Genomic DNA, 23,081 nt, shown 5'->3' on the forward strand with positions numbered 1-23,081 from the left:
TAACCCTGATGGCAGCAGTAGAAATAATAATAAAAATAATGTGTTCCGGTAAAACCATGGTTTGTGCATTCTTCCTGATAGTTTAAGTGTCTATCCAATAATAGCAGTCTGGGGTTGACAGATGAGATAAACAACTTTTTTGTTTTGTGTGATTTGGAAATTGAAAATGAATCTACATTTATTATTCTTTCAGCCCAGCAGATCTAATTTTTCCTCCCTCAACCTAAAAAGTTCCGCAGAAATGGGTGTAAAAAACACCGGAAATGTAACAGGAAGTACGTCACAGCCTGCCACTTCCGGGATCGGTTTTCGCGAGTTACGTATTTTTAAAAGGTTCCGTCGCGGTTCTTTATTTGATTTGAGTTTTCCTGTTTCTGTGACAACAATAGACCTACTTTAAGCGCCGCACGGAGGCCGTTTTACTGACATTAAATCGTATCCCACGCTATTTTTTTAACTAGCTATTAGCATGTACATGTTAGCGGTCACCCCAGCCTTCCGGTCAACCGGACTTCCGGTTGGTTTATTTCCAAAGTTCTCAAAGGACACCTATAATTATATTAGATGGAGCAGCTGCCACGGATTACATGTTCATTACTAATTTTTATTTAAATGAGAAGCAAATTACATCATTAACGTCAGTAATGTCCGCAGTCTCGTGGCTGTCAAACAGCTCTCAGAGTGATTAGCGCCACCTGCTGGTGGGAGGACCACATTTACCAAACTTCAAGATTCTGAGTGTTTATTGTCATGAGTAGAAACGTGTTTCCCTGCACAATGACACTCTTTCTTGGACATCAGTCCCTCCATGATGTATTCCATTGTTCTTGTAGAAGCTGAGATGATGCCGCAGGGCGACCAGAGGAGGCAGTAACTTCCGAAAGGCTCGGTAGAGGTACACCGGCTGCTGCTGCTTTCATACACCTTTATTTGTCAGACACCTCGTCATGCATGGAGCTTCGTGAAGAACTCGCTGCCTGCCATTGATCGTTAGATCGAGAAAGTAGGTCTAATGCTATGCTAATGGGGATGTCGTTCATCGGGGACAAAAGAGCAACCGCTGTGGGTTACCTGGCTCGGAACGAGAAGAGGTAAAGCTAAACGAAGGAGCGAGACCTGTTGGATCCGTGGACTGAGGCTCAGGTGGAAGGTACCGGGTGCCGGTTCTTTCCCTGCTTGGAGGGTGCAGAAGGTCCTGGTTCGTCTTGACCCCAGGGCGGCTTTCTACATTTGTGAAAGGTGGTGTCTTTAGAGGTAAGTTCAACTTCAACGCTAGTAAAGGCCATGTTTTTGTGGGCGGAGGAGGTTTCTGAAGACGCTCTGAAGGGACAAAGCGGAGCCTGTCGGTCCTCGGTGTCGTCATTACTCTTTATTGTCATTACGTCAGATCATCGTCACGACAAGCAGTTATACATACAGTGGTCTTAGGTTATAATCATCATCCAGTACGAGGAGAGCGACAGTTAGTTAGTATCACAGCTAGGTTTTCATCATGGACCACCCCGACACCCCACCACCCCTTCTCAACCCCTCAAAACACACCGATGTACTGACGGCCGTCAAAAGTATGCCACAGGCGTCCGGACGATAAATAGGACACGGGAATAAATAAATAGATAAATCAAAGGCTGTGTGTGGTGTATCAACACACACACACACACACACACACACACACACACATGCTTACACACAGGTAGCTCACCAGAAGACACCAGTAAGAGCATGATGGACCAGCAAGGTCAGACCGGGGTCACCGTGCCGAAGACGGCGGAGGCCCGGAAGCTCAGATCTCAGCGGCAAGCGATGACGTTGACAAGAACCGGCTTGGAAATGAGCGGGAAACCACGGAATCAGGGCTCGTTTTCTTGTGTTTTCGGATCCTGCAATGAATACGAGTCTCCCCGAGGTTTTCGGACACGTGGCCCGGGTCTGACCTTCGCGGAGGCAAGGAGGTCGAACTAAGGTAACGGAGGTCCTCATTGAGGTCAGAATGCACGTCAGAACCAAAGAACATTTCAAGAAAAGCACTTTGTCACGTGAAAAGCGGCGCTACTCTGAAATAGCACGATTAAAAAGAATATAAAATATGACTAGAACGCAAGAACATCTGCAGCGCCCCCCCAGAAAAAGCTAGCATGCTAATATATATACGTATACATATACAGACACACGTGTATATATACGTTTCTATATTGCAGGGGCGCGTGAATCGGAGCTCACGCGCTTTGCACCCGACGAGTTGGGCGACCGGTCACGGACGGTTGACGACGGAGAGGTTTGTGACGCTCGCCCGACAGAAGAGAAGGCAAAGAAAAGACGGCGATCGCAGGGCGAGCTCACTTTGGCAATGAAACGCCGGTGGGCAGCTCAACTTAGCACGGCTGTTTCCGAAAGCTCCTTCGCTATTTATTGCCTCGATATTGGACGTTTATTATTCCGACAACTACTTGTGCGCGAGTGATTGTTATAGCTTATTCCTCCTCCTGGAGATGACCTTCGTCGAGCGGGGCAGGGATTACACGCTCGCTTAAAGCGGCACGCGTGTCAACGGCGTAGAATCCCATGTGTTTGCTGAAAGCGGCGTTCGCAGGAGGAACGTCTGAAACCCACAAAGCTGCGTGTTTTTCAGAATCCCTCCCATCACAACAGAGTTTAAGCCGTAGGAAGCCGGTATTAACTTCCCTCTCGGGAGGAAGCTGTCTTCTCAGTATTGCTAAGAGTAGCCGCGGCTTTGCGGGCCTCGACTAGCCGCGCCGTCGCCAGTGCTAACGCTAACTCCGGAGGGAAAGGGTTTTTTTCGTCGGGGATGGAGCTGAAGCCAGGTGAGGGTGGAAACTACCGTTCTCGATCGCCACGAAGGCCCAACGTACGGTTGGCTTCCTGGAAGGGGTATCGTTCTGCGGCGTAAACCGTGAGAGGGAAGATAATACCGACATAAAAAACGTATCCGATGTTGAATTGTGTATCTGTTATTCTATGAAAGGGCACAAACGCGACAGGCCTCTTTAAATCAAATGTAATACTTTGACTGCTGAGATTACTAAAGTTAATGAAAACACTTAAAGGACTACACTGGAGCTGTGAAACAGACGGTTATCGTTTACTCTCTGCCTCTAATTTTTATTAGTCGGGAAAAAAAAGTATTTTCACATGTAGTTCATGACTCCGGTCGTTATTGCGGTAAATTGTGTTGGTGGTGAGCGATGAACCGGGACGGCGGCGTCTCCAACGGCTGACTAACCTTTCTTACCGAGGCCTCGACGTTCTCCGTGAGCAACCTCGTGCTGCCAGAACAAGATCGAAGATATTTCAAATTGACTTTGCGGGTGCAGAAACAACAACAATGCCTCGCCAGGCCTGGTCATGCTACTGCATTAGCCACGCTCAATTCAGATTTCTGACCAATCACATGCTAGTTCTGGGACACCACGGGAAAAGGAAGATCTGCCCAGGAGAGGTTCTGGCAAAGTCTCCATCGTAATTCTTATTAAATAACTTAAAAAAACCTTGCGATTCGACAGAATAGTCAAGATATGATATCAGGCTGACGGTTAAGTTCCTATCTTCAGGATGCTAACAGGCTAGCGCGACCCCATCCACCTGCTCTGACACACAGAAAACCCGAAAGGTTCGTGAAGAAGATTCACTCATGCATCCATTCACCCGTGGAGACCGACAACATCACGCGTGCAGCGCGACACCAACACTGCCTAGTGAAGGTTGGATTATTTGAATGTCAGTTGAACGCAACCCCTGTTTACAGAAGAGGAACAAGATCTCGGTCCATTTTCTATTTAGAAAGATAATCTCAGGGACGACAGAAATCTGATGGGAGGTTGTTTTTGTGGCTTAAATGTAATAAATCAGAAAAAAACAACCCTCAAAATGTTTGGGTTATTGTGTCATGACGTCCTATGATTATCAAAATAGACCAGAAATATAAATATTGGTCACAATGATGAGCTTGACTTGGTTTTGAAAACGCTACCGACTCTTAAACTGCACCGCTGCTGCCATTTTTGTCTTATTTCTGTCTGAAATAGAGGATTTAAGCTCCTTATTTTAGTCTTTTGCCTCAGACTGTTTGTCACCGGACGCCCGACCTTCAGTTTCTGTCGGAACGAACCCCGACGTCTCGTCGTCGTCACACTCTTTGGAGGCGTCGGAGAGCGGAGCCGGCGTGATGGCGGCTGGAAAGGAAACCGGAGAGGACGACGGGGCGAAACGATCACACGGTCCGGCATGCAGAAGCCACAGAGAGACGGACTGGACGACGAAACACTCCACGGAAACACTGACCGGGTAAGACGGACACACACGGTAAAAATCCAAGGCTCGTCGGTTCCCTGGCGTACCGGCGGGCGAGCTAGCCTGCGCCGGCGTGTGCCGTCCTGCTGCCGAAACCAACTTTGTTGTTTGTTTTTTAAATTCCCGCTGAGTTTCCTGACCTTCGAACCTGCTAAAAAAAGCATCCTGGGGAGAAAAAAAAAACATCTTATTGCAGATCAGTTTGGTGCCGGACCTGGAAACCGGATTCGGGAGGCGGCGCGCTAATCGCTCAAAGTGACGGGCTGCTTCATGCATCCAGCCGAGGCGGGGAACGGGTCGGCGGCGTCCACACGAAGGCGAGGAAGGTCTCGCATCACCGCCCGGGTAACCAGCATTCATCAAGAGCTAAGTCAACCCCAATAAGGCTTTGCTCATGCTTATTCACATTGTTGTGTCACGGGTTAGTTACTGTGGTTGCTGAAAGAATAACAAACCGTAAAAGCAGCTAATTCTTTTGTATCCGCCGTGCGCTTTATCACAAAAGCAGGTACATGCTGTTGCTTTTTGACAGGGGTGTCAAACGTCAGGTCCAGCCGCGCAATAAATCTACAATTTGAAAAAAATGTAAAAATTATGAGCTACCTTTTTAAAATAAAAATGCAGTTCCTATATTGTTTGCTAGCAGCGCATTGTGTTAGCCAGTGTTAGCAACGCTATGTGACTCACAACTTACTGCAGATGGCAGCAATGTGGCTTCCGGGTCTGGAAATAACATTTTTACTTACTGTTAGAAATTGACCTGCTTTTTAAAAGAGCATTTTTTTTATTCTTTATAATTTACCTGTTCTCCTTTACAAAAAAAACAAAGGAAAAATTTGTATGTGCTATTACTTCTAGGTATTTACGCTACGATTTTACTGATGACATCAATGAGGCTGATCAAACGAGTTTGACACCCCTGATTTATAACATGCTAAATCAGCATGTCTAGCTTCATAAATGCGTTATGAATATTTCATTCATCGCAGTAGGTTTTGCACGGCCTTTGAATTTCATAGCTGCAGAAAAAAAAGCAAATATTCAACAAATAAATCACCTGTTATTCCAAACTTAAACATTGTTGTGATGGATAACAGCCCAATGCACCGCTAACAAAGAAACAAAGTTACTGGAATTATAAATTGCATTTCACAGCACTTCTAATGTCCTGTTATGACTTAACAAGACATGTTTATCACATTATAGTGACACGTAATGTCAATAAGCATCTTGTAAAGGCCCTATTTAGTGGTTCTTAGGTTAAATCTTCATTGCAAGGACCAGGGAGGGAGGACGGGATCCACGGGACCGAGCTGGCGGCCGACAAACACACATTTGTGCCGGCCTCAGGGATTAGAAACACACACACACACACACACACACACACACGCGCGCACATACACACACCGAACATTGACGTCCATGGAATCGGCGCCGAGCCGAGCGACGTGCTGTTCAACATCACCTCGCTACCTCCAGCATCTCCGCAGCTTTTACCCTCACACACACACACACACACACACACACACACACACACACACCTCTTTCTTCTTCCCCTGGAGTCCCGCCTCCTCGCTGCCGGCGCCCGAGTCCTTGTCAGTCTTTTTTTTTTTTTTTTTTTTTTTAGTGAAAGCAGAATTGCACAGAAGCACAAGAAGAAGAAGAAGAAGAAGAAGAAGGAGAAGGAGGGCGTGATGTTGCAGGTGCAGATACGGGAGTGTTTTTGCGCCAGGGGACGGCCTAATGGGGAAGCGGCACCAGGATATCCACGTAGTTGATGGGGAAGAAGCCCGACTGGCCGTGGATCATGCCCTCGTACCAGTTGTCGTCGATCTGGTTGGTGAGGGTGATGACGTCGCCCTCCTTGAAGCCCAGCTCGCCCTCGTTCTCCGGCTCGAAGTCGTAAAGCGCCCGGCAGCACGGCTGGTCCAGGGGGGCTGCGGGGACGGACCAGGACGTTAGGATGTTAGGGAGGAAGCCCGGAGACCTCCAGGAGACGATCCCTACCCGGGGACCTCCCGGGGGACTTGGCCGAGTGGATCCCGCCGTTGTGGCTCTCGCTCGGGGGCAGCAGCTCCAGGGTCATGCGGGGTTTGGGGGTGAACTCCTTCCTGGGTTTACTGGACACCTCCTTTATCCTGGGAGGACGAGACAACATGGAAGAGAAAGTCTCCTCTACTGCAACAACGGGTTTTAGCAGTTTTCTCCACACACTAGATCTTCTTGGGGAAATAGTGGCAGGATGGGAAACTCCACGGGAAAGTAGTGTTTCGGCAAACCGGCACGACCAAAAATGCTCCTAAAGGAAAGATGATTTATTTTACATATAACACAAAAAAGGTGTGTCCAGGTGTTGTCCGTCTGGGGTTGTCCAGACCCATGCGGCTCTTCCATCTTCACACCGCGGCTCCGAGCGGCTCGGGAAGATAAATGATAAATATTTAATTGAAGTGTATTTCATTTGTGTTCATTCCTTTTTTTTTACTTTTAGTTCTAAGTTGGAAGATTATTGTGATCTTGAAATATTAAATAAAATTACATTTATTATTTTTCGCCGTTCAAAATAACGTCACACTGGCGGAAGCCGGTAAAGTCCAGATTTGCAGATGCTGTGCACAGAAGTTCAGGAGCAGAAGTCCCATAAACCAGGTAAAATAAATATTTATGAAGATATTTTGCAAATATTTATTTTTTATTGTTTACTGACACAGTGATTTTTTTTCCCGATTTATTTTTAAAATTCAGGTCAAGGCTCCGCTACACGCTCTGAAAGCCCAAAGCTCAAAATGAGTTCATTACATAAATAAAATTTAATTTTCTCTGTAATACTTTGTGAATTTCAGAAGCAACACACTTATTTATACAAAGTGTAAAGGTAATAAAAAGTAACATATATACAGTGGTACCTTTATTTTAGACGTCAAAAAGTAATTGCGGCTCCCGGTGTTTTCTTTCCCGAGGAAACCGGGTCCAAATGGCTCTTTGGGTGTTACGGGTTGCCGACCCCTGGTCTAAACCATATCGTCTTTCTGTCTGGATTACTTTGCCCTGTCGGTCTAATTCCTCCTCCCATGTACACTAAAGGGCCAAAGGTCACCTGCTCTGACTCCTATATGAACTTAAGTGACAGCCGTTCCTAATTTAGGGTTCACTATGACGTTGGTCCACCCTTTGCAGCTAGAACACCTTCAATGTCCTTGCTTTGTTACACGGTCATGTTGGAAAAGGAAGGGTCCAGGTCCAAACTTCCCACAAAGTTGGTAGCATGTCTTGGTATGCTGAAGCTTTCGGAGTTCCTTTCACTGGAACTAAGGGGCAAAGCACAGCTCCTGAAAAACAACCCCTCTGCCAAACTCCTCACTTGGCACAATGCAGTCATACAAGTCTGGTTCTCCTGGCAACTGCCAAACCCAGACTCGTCCACTAGACTGCTAGATTGGTCACTCCAGAGAAGACGGCGGCGTGCTTTACGCCACTGCATCCGACACTTTGCATTGCACTTTGGATGCTTGGCCATGGAAACCCATTCTGTGACGCTCTCTGCGCACTGTTCTTCAACTCATCTGAAGGTCACGTGAAGTTTGGAGGTCTGTAGGCATTGACTCTGCAGAAAGTTGGCGACCTCTTGCCACTTCTGACCCCAATCCATCAGTTATCATGGCCTACCGCTTCGTGTCCAAACACTTCCATGGTCTTCTAATCCAGCTGACAGTTGACTGTGGAATATTTCGGCCAGTTCCACACTGGAAGTCACTGAGCTCCTGAGAGACACCCATTCTTTCACAAATGTTTGGAAAAACAGTCCGCAAGCCTGGATTCTGGATTTGATGCACCTGTGACCGTGGAAGGGTTTGGAGCACCTGATTCCCATTGTTTGGATGGTGAGCCAGTACTTCTGGCCATTTAGTGCACAAAGAGGCATGCCACAATAACATGTTTGTTAACACACATCTCCGGTCAGAATCTGAGGAAGAGCCCATCAGCCGATGTCATGCGAGAAATTTTTTATGTTTTATGTAAAACAAATCATCTTTCTTTTCTTTTGGTATGCAGATGTTTTCAAACTCTACTGAGTCAACTTTTCTTGATCCAGCACCCATCTGTAACTGGGCAAAGCATGTGCGTGCGTTTGGAAATGGCAAAAATCTGACCAAAAGACCTAAAATGGAGAAAAATCCCTCACAAATAATGAAACCTTCTTGTCTTGAACTTCTTCAGTTCTGATGATCTACGGGGAGTTTGTGAAGATAACCTCCAGGGTTGTGCGTGGGTCTAGGTAATGGTGGCTTGTTATGGAAACGGAAGAGTTGATGGACAGAAACTAGGTCTAAGAGGGTTGTTATGCTAATGTTATGCTAATGTGATGCTAAAACTGAAGAAGCCTCTACAACGTCTTGCCACAACGAGATTTCACCAAAAATAATCGTTGAATGATTTGACAAAATGGTTTGGTCCAGATGTCACGCATCCTTCCAGAAGAGCTTAGATGGACCTCGGCATAAATAACAGTGAAGATGACAAAGCGTTTACCTCTCCTCCATCTTGCTGGAGAGCTGCTGGAGGATTTCCGCCGTACGGCTGTGATACTCAAGCTGGGCCTGGACCAGCGCCGCCAGCTGGCTCACCTGCTCAATCTGCACACACACACACACACACACACACACACACACACACACACACGTGTCATGCTGGGTGGAGGTCTGCTCAGGTGTTGTTAGCGGTAGCAGAGCGGCGATGCTAACGGTGACCAGCTCAGATCTACCGCCGCGTGTCGGGATCTTCTCGGATAAAGCTCTTGGTCCACCTGCAGCTCCACCGTGGTCCACTGAGGAGCACTGAGCTGTGAATTGTGTTTGATGAGATCTGAGCAGCCATGAACTAGGACACACACACACACTCACACACACACACACACACACATCTGACTGATCCAGGACAAATTACATAACCCCCCCCAGTGTTCTTCTCACGTCGCTCTCCAACAGGTTGAACATGCTCTGCTCCGCGATCTCCTTGCTCTCGTCGAACTTCTCCAGCGCCTGCTTGATCTCCTCGTCCTGGACCTTCCCCTGCCGCTTCTTCTTGTAGTCGAAGTCCAGGCGCCGGCCCTCCATCTTCTTCAGATGGTGCTGCGGAGATGGTCAACGATTCAGAGGAGGGTTTTTTTTTAGATGACTCCCGTCACTGAGGTGTGTTTGGTTCACCTGTATCTCCTTCAGGTCTTTGTCGTGGAGGTTCTGCAGGGGGTCAATGAAGTTCTGTTTGACCTCCATGTCCAGGGCGTCCTTCACCTCGCCGAGCTCCTTCATGGCCTCGCCGGCGTCGATCAGCACCAGTCCTGACGGGGTAAGCGGCAACACAGATGTAAATCGATTAAATCCAAATGGCATTGTGATCTGTAGTGAGAGCAGGGAACAGGTTGAGGAACATCTAGAGAGGTGAAGGTATGCTCTGGAAAGGAGAGGAATGACAGAAGATATGTGTGTGAATGAGAGGAACCCAGGTGAAACGGTGAGGCTACAAGGAGTGGAGATCAAGAAGATGGAGGATTTCGGGTACTTAGGGTCAATAGTCCAGAGCAGTTGCAGAGGGTGGGGAAGAGGTGAAGAAACATGTTCAGGTAGGTTGGAATGGTTGGAGAAAAGTGTCAGGGATGCCAAGAGACTATAGAAAACTATCAGCCAGAGAGAGGAAAGGTGGAGGAGACAGTGGTGAGATGGTCTACATACAGTGACAATGACCAAAAGACAGCAGGCAGAACTAGAGGTTGCAGAGATGAAGATGTTGAGGTTCTCTCTGGGAGTGACCAGGATGGAGAGGATCAGGAACGAGTCTATCAGAGGAACAGCACATGTTAGATGTTTTGGAGAGAAGGTCAGAGAAGCCAGACTGAGATGGTTGGGTCATGGACAGAGGAGGGATGGAGATTATATTGGTAGACGGATGCTGGCATTGGAGGTCCAGAGGAAGACCAAGCAGAAGATGGATGGATGTCATGAGAGAGGATATGAAGGTAGTTGGTGTCAGAGAGGAGGATACGGAGAATGGGGTTCGATGGAGAAGGTGGATTCACCTCGGTGACCTCTGGAGGGAAAAGCCCAAAGGGAAAGAAGAATTTGTCACAGGGGTGCAGGACATGTATGACCGAGACAAAGTGATGACTGAGATGCTTTGGACAAGAACACCCCCCTGTTCTTGTCCAGGAGCTGCCAGGCAGGAGGTGGAGAGGAAGACCAAAGAGAGGATTTATGGACGTAGTGAGAGAGGATGAAACAGAGAATAGGGTTCGATGAAGAAGGTTGATTCACTGTGGAGAGCCCTGAAGAGAAAAGCCCAAAGAAGAAGAAGAAAAGGATAGACGCGATGATGCTCCACCTCCACTCCAGGATCCTACCAGGAGCCCTCTGTCCTCTCCAAACAACGGAGGAGAAGGAAAGCTGATGGTACGACAGCCGGGGGAAGTTCTCATCACGACTTACCGAAGCACGACTCCTCTCCCAGCTCCCGGCCAAACTTCAGCATGGCGTCCCCCAGCACGGACTCGGCCTGCGGGTAGCCGGGGCCCTTCTCCTGTCCGCGGATCTTCGACATGGTGTTGATCATGCTCAGCTTGGCTCTGGACGCTGCATGGAGGGAGGAGGGCGGTGTTAGTGGTGTCGGGTTTGCTCATACCTGTGAGATGCTGTCTCTCAGGTCGGTCTAATACCTGGATTGGGCTGTAGGTACTCTGTGGTTTTGGTCATGATGTCCAGCACGGCTCTGCTGGTGATGTCCACCTTCTGCAGAGGAAGAGGCGTTAGACCGAAGAGAGGGCAGGAAGAGTAAATGGCGTTATTGTCTCGGGGGAAGAAACACTTCCCGGGTTTTCCCGATTGGACTCGAGAGTAAACCGCCTTCGAAGTCCTTCACCTCTGCTCTTTCAGGAACTTGATGGATCAAAAGAAAAAGGCTCTGCTCCTGCGTGGATCCAAGCGTCCCGCAAGTCGTTTGGATGTAGTCGCCCATTCATATTTACCTTTTCCATTTCCTTGAAGTCATCGTCCAGCTTGGTTCCTTCGGCCCCTCCGACCTTCTCGCTGACTTTCTGTGGCGGGAAACCCAAAGGAAAGGCAAAGAAAAAGAAGAAGGAAAGAAGAAGCTCATGAAGATATCAAAGAGTTTAATTTCTGCCCGTCGTGTCTTTTTCCAGACATGTCAAACAAAGCCAGGCCTCTGCAGCTTCAGCTTCAACCCACCTCAAACTCCAAAGTCTGAGCCCAGGAAGTCCTTCAGAAATTGTTTTCCAGTTAGCAGATGGGAGTGGAGCCGTGCAGGAAGGTAGGTACTGTATTTTTGCACTATAAGGCACATTTAAAATCCTTGAATCCTTATAATCTGGTGCGCCTTCTGTATGAACTGACCTCAACAAATTTTATATGGCACACAGCGCTCAAACATCTGCCAAAATGTTTTAGTGCGACTTTGGTAAGCGATGAAGCCACTCCGCTCAACTGCTTCTCAGACCGTTTCCACCTGACAAGGTGGTCGTGTTAAAGTCGGTCCTAATTTCAGGTGTGTGCTATCGCTGGCAACCATAAACCAATCAGAGAACAATGCATAGTACGGTTTCCTCTGGTACGTACTGGGCTTCAACCCAATATTACTGTACATTTGTGTTCATGAGGACCCCCAAAAAAGAGACAGTTCAAACCCAAGGCTATCAGTCAGGCAGTAGATCATGGGAATAGAGCACTTGCGAAAGAATTCAACATGACTAAATCAATGGTCATCTCCATCCGCAGGAGGACGACCATCTCACAGCAACTGCCAAAGGATTATAAAGAAACGCTCGTCATCTTCTGCACAAACTCCAAGAACAAGATCACTGGAAAAAAGGTCCAGCCAGACCAGATCACCAACATGGACGAGATCCCCCTCACTTGTGACCTTCCCATGAACCGAGGATGCATTTGTGGAAGACGAATTATTTGAGACGTGAGTGTATTTTTCTGTATTTGTCACAACTGAACAATAATCTGTGTTATTGTGAATGAGTTGAATAGAGTTTGACTAAACCGACTGTTTTGTTTGGCTTTTTATACCGTATGTTTTATCATGCGCCTTATAATGCGATGCGCCTTATAGTCCAAAAAATACCAATCTGAAGAACTCATGATAACAACCTGCAGCCAATCACCTGCCTCCGTCTAACCCTCAGCCAATCACCTCCCTCCTTCTAACACACAGCTAATCAGCTATCCCCATGTTACCCGCAGCCAATCACCTGCCTCTGTCTAACCCTCAGCCAATCACCTGGCTCCTTCTAACCAGCAGCCAATCACAACTTCCGTCTAACAGTCTCCTCTGCATCTTCTTCTCTCACACCATCTAACTTCTTGTCGTCCTTCTCTGGTGTTCTTCCAGGCCTCTTGCCTGACCGCACCAACCTCAGATACAAGACTGAAATATCCAGTTCTGTGAAGAAGATGTTGGTAAATTAACGTTTTATTTATCGTTAAATATTCTATACATAATATGACTCATTTTCTAAATGAATGGAGTTTTCCTTTCCATCTGTTCGCACAAGCTAATGGAAAGTCTGAGTCTGCAAACACTCTTTGTTCTGTGCAAATGTTTTTATCTTCACATTCTAAATGCAGCCATGCAGTGCAACACACACACACACACACACACACACACACAAACACACACACATGTGACATATTCCCCTAAAGATTTAAAAAAAGGGAAAGCTACAGCATTCCAGTTACTATATTTGCCTTTTTAATGGCTCTATATGATCAGTCATGTGAGCAGGAAGCGTGTCCAGGCGCTCACACACACACACACACACACACACACATCGAACATGTTAAGCCCATTGCAGTGAGACATGACTGATGTGATTGCTGATGGGGTGTGAAAGTTCTCCATCAAACCAGCAAACCATATAACAAAGGGGTAAGAGTGTGTGTGTGTGTTTATATTCTATAAGCCTGTCCGTGTGTTCACCAGTAAACTAGTCAGTATATATCAAGGTGGTGTTTTCTATGTCATCGATAAATTGAAGTGTATTTTCCTGACATTTTGGACGTATCTCCCCATTGGCGGTGTGAGTGTGAGTGTGTGTGTGAGTGTGTGTGTGTGTGTGTGTGTGTGTGTGCACGCCAGGCTTGCGGCCCTGGTCCGGTGTGTCAGGCCGAGGCGCATCAGACCCAAGTATTCCAAAGCTGTGTGTTTGCAGGAGAAGACGACGAGAAGGCAACATTGCAACAGAGGTGGATGATGAAGACGGTGCAGTTGCCATGGCGACAGAGCGCCCTCTTCATGTCTAAGGCCGTTATTTTGGCGGGGACGCGGCTCGTCGGCGGTTACGTAACGTCTCCTCCAGGTCTCCCAGGAGCAGGACCGGGGTCAGCGCTAAAGCGCTAAAGATTTGTTTTAGAATTTGTGCACAATTAGATGAATAGAGGTGAACATATGAAAATAACAGCCTTTGTTTCGGGGTGTCCTCCACATGGAGCTCCAGACCTCACAGGTCGGTTTTCAAGTTTAAAGAGGTCAAAGGGCGAACAGAACGGATCGATCTCCTGAATGTTGCAGTGACTCCCTGATTTGACGTGTCCTGTGTTTTGGAGCTCTGCTTTTCAGCCAACCTTTCAAGCTAGTCGTCCGCAGCCTCTTGTTTGATGTTATTTTTTCCCTCTCAGAACAGACTCTGGTGTGTTTCCCACTCCAGAAGGCTTTAGAGCAAAGCAGACTTCTCAGATGCTGCAGGTGGACCTGGAGATTGGACTGTTTGCTGATGAATCAGACTCAAGCTACAAACGCAGCAGCTGGTGGATCCACACACATGCTAGGCTTCAACGCTAACGGCTAGCGGCTGAACCGTAGGACTACAAGTATGGCCTCCCTCATCACGGCTCCGAAAACATGTTGAAAGTCGATGTGAATCAACGTATTTTATCTGTGCTCAGGCAGCCCGGGGGGACAAACTGGAAGCCTTGAGATCAACGAGAAGGTACAGAAGTTGAAGTTTTGAGGATGTCGATGTTGAGATGATGTGTCGTAGCAAGAGATGCAAGTAAAGTTTTTGAGAAAGCGTTCTACTTCCGGGCAGACCGTTGATACCAGAGGAAGAGGAAAAGATGTGAAGTAGGGATGACTCAGAAGAGGAGAGGAGGACTCTCCGCCAACGGCTCCATGTGTTGAATTCCAAAGGAGACCTCGGAGGAGCCGCCGGACCCACCAGCTGCAATGCAGCAGCTCCGCAACGCAAACACTCCTCTTTTATTGAAAAGGACCAGAGAACCTCTTTTAAATGGTGTCAAACACCAACATTGTAATATTATTCCATTTTTACTCATTTTTTTAGACCTATTATGTGAAACTTGAGAACTTTCTTATTCATGTATCTAAATTGACTTAGCAAATGTGTTAATTTCAACCACATCTGAGTTTAAAGAATGTTAGTGAAATATTGCATAAAAGCCCTTCAAGCCACCTGTGCGATGTCTCATCCGACACTTTCTCTTCATTATCTTGGACAGAAAATGATGTGTCCTCTTTTATTAACTATTAACTATTTACATAAACTATTAACTATTAGCTATTAACTATTTATATTACAAAGGGTAGTTTATGCTATAACTGAATTTAGTATCAATACGATATTATCTAAATCATATAAATGAAATCTTTTGAAAATGTCATTTATATTTATATTTCAGCCACTGCAGGGTTGCTGGTTTTGTATTTCCGGTCAGCTTTTATTTTGAAATCTTCTCATTCACTTCCGGTGACGTGGTGCTGCATTGAAGGAGGCTTGACCAAAATCGGAAAATTAACGAGAAAAGCTATTCGGGAAAATGGTGTTTTGTTGCAGCAAAAAACAACTTTTTGTTGTATCAGCAAACACCGGAGGGGCAGAAGGTCGGTATTTTAATTATATTGTCATAATGAGCTGTTATTTGTCTGTAATTGTGAGTACTGATAAATTTTCCTCTGGCGTTAATGCTAATGTTAGCTAAATCTTCTAGCGTTCACTCGGAGCCATTTGTGTTTTGTGCTCAGTTTTATTAGGTTGTTTACAATCTTATTGAATTTAAATTATGAACTTGAAATCTCCGGAAGTCTTTCAGCAACATTTTACGTATCTTTCAAGAACAATTGTCAAGAATACCCGCGCGGTTCATACTGTAATTAGCTCCAATCACAGCGCCACCTACAGGCCAGGATGCGTACTGCACCCACAGGTCTACTAATCGATAATCAATATGTCTGAACAGTCACAGAGTTTACACACAAACGTTGCGCTGCTTTAACGTTGGGATCGAATTAAATAGTCGGTTTATTTCCAACTCAAGTAACTGACAGGTTTTTCAGTCGTTTGTGGCCCTTTGAGGCTCCTGTGGGAGCCGCGATTATGAACAATCAATACTTGATTGATAGCTGGTCTATGAGCAATGAGCCATGCGCCGGGGATCAATCGTCAAGGGTGTTTGTCTCTGGTGAGGACAAAGCCTCAGGATCGATGCGCAGTGCACTACAGAGAAGAGGGAGCTTTAATTCGATAAGGTCCCTTTCCCTTCAGTGCACGACTCGATGTCGTGACAGTAAACTGCGAGACTGCGAAACCTCAGTGAGCCGTGTGTTTTACCTGGAAAGTAAGCTTAAAAAATCACCCAAAAAATAACAAGAAACAGCCTTGAACAAAAACATCTCACGGAAACCACTGATCCATTTCCTTTCAGGGAGAAACTCCTCAGAAAAAGAGCATGAATGGGAAACAGCAACATATGCCGAGGTTTGTCCATCTATTCATTAATCCATTTGTAATTTTCTATCCTTCTTCTCCTGACAGGAGCCGATGGCAGGTGACACTGGACCGCTCTGCTGTCAGTCACAGGTAAAATGGAAATCAAATGAATACTGGACCAAGCCTTGGAGATCCTGAAGCGCTGTCTGTCCTTCCTACAGGAAACCTGATCTGGCTGCGCGACAGTGGAGTAAAACCACCTTTACATGAACGCTTTCGCTCTGTGAACAAAGAAAGTGTGAAGGCGGTGCTTTCCTGTCCTCACCTCCCAGGTAGATGACATTTTAAGGAGATTTTATGGCATTTCCCTTCCTATTCCAAGTCATTTTGGACTCTTTGTAAGTTCATTTCCGGTTAAAAATATGTCAAACATTTACACATTTTCCTGCCTCTCGAAAAAAAGCGTTCTTTTCACAAACAGTACGGCTTATTTTATCTGTTAACAATTAAGCGGATAAGTGGAACAAACACCTTGAATGTGAGAAAGCTGAGGATGAGCTCGGACTGACGCGAATATTTGCCAGAAAGTCCACGCAATTGTTTTAAATTAGCTTCAAATAAGTTTAAGCCCACCTGCCACTCTCCATGCTTCCCTGAGTGAACACACACACACACACACACACACAGGACAACTAGAAGCAGTGTGTGTGTGTGTATGTTTCATATTTTAGCGTTTTAGTCAGTGAAAACACCTGGTTGACGGTAAAATGTCCGTTTAATAAGCAATAGCTGTTGTTGGCCACAGCCAAGCCACACAAGCCTGCAAGACAACTAACTGTTTCCGCTCAATTCCAGGTAAAAAAGAAAACAGAACTTCTTGCACCCCAAAACACACCCACAAAATTCCCAGCAACCCCAAAATCACACAGCAAACAAGCATCAACATAAACCCCAACATTCGTGACTCGCCACTGTAGATCATATCTGCCAAACTCAAGTCCGCCCTGCATTTGGAGTGTCTTTGGCCATTAGAATCATATTTAGTAAGTATTAGAGAAGGTCTGCTAATATGTGCTAGCAGCGTTAATACTACATGACTTGTAGTTTACCTTTGTAAGTTTGTAAGTTTACCTTTGAAGCGGTATGCGGATGTGTAAGTGGAATGTGGCTGCCTTGGGATACACCTGTGGGACCGACAACAGATGGAGCGCCTGCGATGTGTGGTCAAAAGAGTGGGCTGGTGGGCGGGATCGAGAGAAAATACGCCAAGAATTACTCAAGAAATTTCTCCGGAAAAGCTCCTTATAGCAGCCCGTTCTCATCCTGATGCATCATCCACCTGGTGAACATGGCAGGCTTCCTTTCACGTCAAATCCCCACGCATTAGGGACCTTTTACTGTCATTTTTGACCGGCCTAAAGCGTCCTGTCGACACCAACACTTGTATTTCTCTCTAAGCCTAACAGAAATAAAAGCGGAGTTAAGAGTTATGCATATTAGTGTTTTAAGGAGAATTTGCGTTCCTCCACTGACACGATGCCTGACGAGAAAGGAGTGTGACGCATGGGAATGTGCCGTCGAAAAATTAGAAACCAGAGATTTTTCTTGCTCTTAATGTTGTTTAGAGGCAAGAACGTACAAGCTTTGTCAGTTCAAGGTTCTAGCTGAGACTGGAGAGCATAAGAGAAGAAAACTGAGCTGTCATATGTTTCCTTTTTGTCCTTTTTTTCTTGCTACCACAAAGCAACTTGGATTTTTTTTTTCATTTTTCATTTGAAATTACCCAGGAAATGCTGCAGACAAAGCCATAAGAAATTGTCACAACTGATTTTTGATTGAATTAAAGTCATTTTAATTTTAACTGATTTAATGTTCTTTTAATAGGCAATTATTTAAAAGCGTTGTTAGTTTCAGGGTCAGTATGTGAAACAAGTTCATTTCCAAAAGTTTTCCAATAAACATTGAACCACTCCGGCCCTCGACTTGTATCCGTGTTTAAAGTTTACGCGATGGATATGTTTTTATTTTTCTATTATTTATTTCACTGTTTTTTTTTCTCCCGACAGAAGTATTTATCTATTTCTATTTGACGTGCGATGGCACAGAAATATCAATATCTTCTTATTTCATTGTATCTGAAGGTCAGTTGTCCCTCTGGATCATTGTCATGGATTTAGTGACGCTACATAAACCACAAAAGTTTGTGTGTGTGTGTGTGTGTGTTTATGAGCGGTGGAGAGGGGGTCAGAGGTCAAGGGCAGCCGACAAGCAAAAGTGAAACATCTGAAACCTCAGACATTCCTCGAGACGAGCGAGGACCCTCGTCGAGATCGCACACACACACACACACACACACACACACACACACACACGGGTCTCGTGCTCTCTGCCATCACATGTCTGACTCTCAAGGGCGATCAATTATTGAGTGAGTCAACTCAACCCGTGTGTGTGTGTGTGTGCATGCGCACCCGAGCGCACCCATGTGTAAGCCCGCGTTGTCCTGCACACGTGTGTGTGTGTGTGGTTACCGTGACAACACCATCCTCCAGTCAGTTTGAGGCCTGTTTGATGCCTTTTTAAACAAGCCGCATCCTTTCAAAATAAAAGCCCAAATGTCAGGGATCACTATTATTTATCCACACGTCTACCTCCCTTTCATCTCTCTATCCTCGCTGCTCTCCACCAGCCTCGAGTGTGTGTTTTTCTTCCCAGCGGCTCATGTTTTATTCACCTGCTGAAGCGAGGTGTTCTGTTTCCTGGCACCGGCGGCCATGTTGGTTGGGGGCACTGCAACTTGGCAGCGCAGCTTCAGCCTCCACAGTAGTTTGTTTTATTGTCCATCTGTTGAGACGTGGGCGAGTGTGTGAACACACACACACACAAACATGCTGAGATGTGTCCTAGATTCTCATCCAGTGGGTAGGAAGTTAAAGTTTTAATGTTCTGTAACCTAAATGCGACTTCCCCTTTTTGCCGTCCGATTGGGCGAAACATCCCAAGTTGAATTCAAAAGAAAAGGTTGAAATACAAAAGTGAATGAATGTTTGAAAAAGGTTACAAAAAATGTAGAAAATTACAATTGAAGATTTGAAAGTCTGCGTGAGAATCCAAACGTTATCGAGAAAGAGACAGAAAACTGATATTCTTTTTCAAAAATAAAATAGCGACAGCTTTGCGGAATCTAAATAAACTCCAAAAGTTAACAGATGTTTCCGTGGTAACGACCTCCAAAGTTCAACCGTCGGCTCTCGGTGTAACTGGCTGTGACATTCAGTTTCATCCCGTTTCCAGCACACACACACACACACACACACACTCCTGTTGATTTGTAATCTATTTCAGACACGTGGCCGCTTTGCTTCGTTAACTGAGTTTGTGTTAAATGGATGAACAATAAAGTATTTCCAAACCAAAGATTCGGGTCAGAAAACAGGTTTGCGGGTCCGTCAAGACATTTTCTTACATTTTCTTCAGTTCTTGGAGCCTTTTATTCTCATTTTGAAGCTCTTCTTTTCCTTTGAGCTGCCAATCATCTCACCCAGACAGCAGCTCCGACCTCACCGTCCTTCCACCTCCATCTTCACCATCCCTCTGTCTAATCATCTCAGAACATCTAACATGTGACCATCTCCTCCACCTCTCCTTTCATACTCTTTTATCACTCCTGACACTTTTTTCCACCGGTTCCAAGCTGCTAGCGAAGGCATCTCCACCCTCAGTACTTCAACTCCACCTTTTCCATCTCCACCTCCACTTGGCTTCCTCTCATTCACACCTCCACCTTTAGATGTTCCTCAAATCATCTGCAAACATGATCCACGGAGGTTGCCGTCTCACCTCCTCCGTCACCATAGCGACCGAGCCGCTCCCCGATGTAGCTTTGTGCTAATTCTGAAGTGATTGCTTGAATATTGATGGGGTGATTCTGCTGAGCAGGGTTGTCATGGTTGTCTGGAGGTTATCTACAGGAACATCTGGACATCCTTTTGGATGATCAGCTGTGGTTTTGGCGACGGTCACTGGCGCCGCCTCTGCTGTGACCCAGTTCCCCCACGGGGTCGATAAGCGGCGTCGCTTCTCCGTAACTTCAGACTGGATTTGTTCCATTTGGGGCAGATTTCTATCTGGATGTCGATACGCCGCCCGCTCGGTTGATTAATGGCGATGCGTTCAGGGTCTCATTTGTAACACAAACGGCTCGGCCTGCTTGTTAAATTCACCGAAAACTCATCAGTACAAACGCTCAGCTTGGGAAAACACTGAAATCCTGCCGCTTGATGGTTTTCTTTAAGCATTTAATCGTTTTTTTTTTCTAATTAGCACTACATTTTTCCAACAGAGGGTATTTATTGCCATTATTCTAATGACGTCCAAGCCGTTTGGGTGTTATTAAATAAATGTGTGTTATCTCAATGCATTCTCTACATGAGATCTCGTCCATTGGAGCCTTCAAGACTACAACTATGATTGTCCCGATCTTCTTGTCGTCGCAACTGGGCTCATATTTCTTCATTTCTCCGGAGAACCTCCACAGACAACTGTTATTGATCTGCATGTGTGTGTTGTTGTTGTCTATCGGTGAGCAGATGGAGAGACGAGTGATATGCAGATGATGGCAGGGCTGGTGAGGAGGAGGAGGAGGAGGGTGGAGGGCCGAGGGCTGGAGATGGAGATGGAGATGGAGATAGAGATGCTGGGCGAGAAGATGTGGAGGCTGATGGGGGGAATTCCCTCTTGCGCGTCGCGGCAGCCAATCAGGTGCGCAGAAACACTCCGACCCACCCCCACCCCCATCCACCACCCCCTTACGTAATATTACATCCTTCTGCGCGAACGTGTTTTGACGTGAAAGCAATAAATGCGTCGATTGCTCGTGCACGCGTGTCCGCAGAGGCGCGTCTCACCTGCGTGGCTTTGTGGAACTGCTTCTTCAACCCCGCGACGGACATCGCTCCGGTTCGGCGGCGGAGAAAAACCCGGGGCGGCTTTACGGTTCTACCCTGGACTCTGTCCCGGTTCCGTGGATCCTCCGGGGGCTGGGGGGGGAGGGAGGGGAGGGGATGCGGGACGTGGATGTTGTCCGTGCGGGACGTGGAGAGACCAAACCCTGCCGGACCGATCCGTCTGACACAGAGAGGAGACAAAGATCGTCTCTGAGAAAGATGCTCCGCTCCGACCGGGAAACCAGTCACGTTTGCGTTAAACGCACCAAGTCCCGCCTTTCAGATCGTTATAAATTAGAGAGGGAATTATCAAGAATAAAAACTTTTTTTTTTGATTTACAGAAGTATCCAGCAAAACAAAATCACGTGAGGCAGCACTGAAGCTAGGATTAAGATACACTTTCTTCTTCTTCTTCTTCTTCTTTGGGCTTTTCCCTTCAGGGGTCGCCACAGTGACTCCACCTTCTCCATCTAACCCTATTCTCCGGATCCTCCTCTCTCACACCAACTACCTTCATATCTTCTCTCACTACGTCCATAAATCTTCTCTTTGGTCTTCCTCCAGACCTCAATTCCAGCATCCGTCTACCAATATATTCTCTATCCCTCCTCTGTCCATGACCCAACCATCTCAGTCTGGCTTCTCTGACCTTCTCTCCAAAACATCTAGTATGTGCTGTTCCTCTGATAGACTCATTCCTGATCCTCTCCATCCTGGTCACTCCCAAAGAGAACCTCAACATCTTCATCTCTGCAACCTCTAGTTCTGCCTGCTGTCTTTTGGTCATTGGAACAGTTTCTAGTCCAAACATCATCGCTGGTCTCACCACTGTCTTGTCCACCTTTCCTTTTCTTCTGGCTGAAAGTCTTCTATCACATAGAACCCCTTTATTACGGGAAAGTAAAAGTGTCATTAAATATGAATATAAATACAAAGAGACAGAAAATTAGAAAAGTAAAAGGCACCCACAAATGCAAAGACAGCAGAGAGAACAAAATAGACAACCAAAACTTAACGCCAATATAGACAGAGCGATAATAGCACTGACAAGAATAACATAAATCAACAAACAGGCAGGATTTGATTTATAAAATAAATCGTATCAGCTACAACTCTGATATTCAGACACACTTTTTCAAATTTTTATTTGAAATCCCCCCGATTCGTGCCAATGCGTGCGGTCATGTCCCCCCTTGTATTTCCGTTACGTTGCTATAGTAACGAGGCTTCGCCGCACAAACCCTCCATCTTTTGTTCATAAACGATCTTCGGAGCCCCGACGGTTTTCCTTTCTGTGACGTCACCGCGTCACCGATGTTCGACCGGCGATGCCGATCGATGACGTCGATCAGTCACGTGACCGAGGGGAAGCCCGGCTTTTGTGTGGATTCGTAACATTGCTAATTTGAGTAGCTATCATCTTTCTTTACAAAGATGATATAGTTCACATATTTACCCCGGTGGGAAAAGATAAAAACAAAAACAAAACCAAAAAAACAAAACAAAAAACAAAAAAAACAAAAAAAAAACAACAAGAAGTCACGTGATCCGCGTGAGGGAACAACAGGGTTTCAGGACCTCGAACAGCTCCGCTGCGTTGCGTTCAGGAGCAGCTCGGAAATTACAGATGCAGGAATCACCACGGAAACCCCACCCCAGAAATCAAAACTAGACTTTCCCAAGCACAACATCGACAAAACTGTGCAATCAAATTAGCAAGGAATACATTTTAATAAACTAAAATGTTTTTTTTTTAAATCTGTGCAAATGATTTGAAAATGTAAATATGCAGGAAAAGGTTGGCAAACGTTCCCAACCAGAGTTTAATTCTAAATTGCAACGAAACCACTTCGCTTTTACTATGACGTAATGTTTATCCAAGTCAGACTGATAGACGCATAAGATAGATCGATAGGAAGGCTTCATTTCATGTTACAAATTCAACAAATTTAAGGTACATATCCAATCGGTGCTCGGTTGCGCACACACACACACACACACACACACACAAAATCGCACGACCATGACTCAGGTAAATAGACATAGTTAACACAACATACACGGTGTTGGATAATTCAGGGTTTTCCTC

The 23,081-nt window shown here is 46.0% G+C and overlaps 1 protein-coding gene across 1 annotated transcript; it reads right to left on the bottom strand.

Annotated features, from left to right (window-relative positions):
• Positions 1 to 1,357: 1,357 nt before the first annotated feature.
• Positions 1,358 to 21,185, bottom strand: LOC147223243 (endophilin-A1-like). Its single transcript, XM_086165203.1, has 9 exons — positions 20,953 to 21,185; positions 11,324 to 11,392; positions 11,015 to 11,087; positions 10,788 to 10,931; positions 9,513 to 9,646; positions 9,279 to 9,437; positions 8,839 to 8,942; positions 6,316 to 6,446; positions 1,358 to 6,245 (listed from the first exon to the last, which is right to left on the bottom strand). Exons 1-9 carry the CDS (start codon positions 20,995 to 20,997, stop codon positions 6,049 to 6,051), a joined length of 1,056 nt encoding a protein of 351 aa, XP_086021329.1. The 5' UTR covers positions 20,998 to 21,185; the 3' UTR covers positions 1,358 to 6,048.
• Between the last annotated feature and the right edge of the window lie 1,896 nt (positions 21,186 to 23,081).

Source organism: Fistularia commersonii, chromosome 19 (assembly GCF_037954325.1).
Source record: "Fistularia commersonii isolate RoL2024-O1a breed Wild chromosome 19, RoL_Fcom_v1.0, whole genome shotgun sequence".
Classification (NCBI taxonomy): Eukaryota; Metazoa; Chordata; class Actinopteri; order Syngnathiformes; family Fistulariidae; genus Fistularia; species Fistularia commersonii.

Coding starts and splice junctions, on each gene's coding strand:
- LOC147223243 (XM_086165203.1), bottom strand. CDS start 20,997: ATGTCCGTCGCGGGGTTGAAGAAGCAGTTCCACAAAGCCACGCAG. Junction 11,088..11,323: donor ACTTCAAGGAAATGGAAAAG/GTAAATATGAAT, acceptor CTTCCTCTGCAG/AAGGTGGACATCACCAGCAG. Junction 9,438..9,512: donor AAGACCTGAAGGAGATACAG/GTGAACCAAACA, acceptor CCATCTCCGCAG/CACCATCTGAAGAAGATGGA.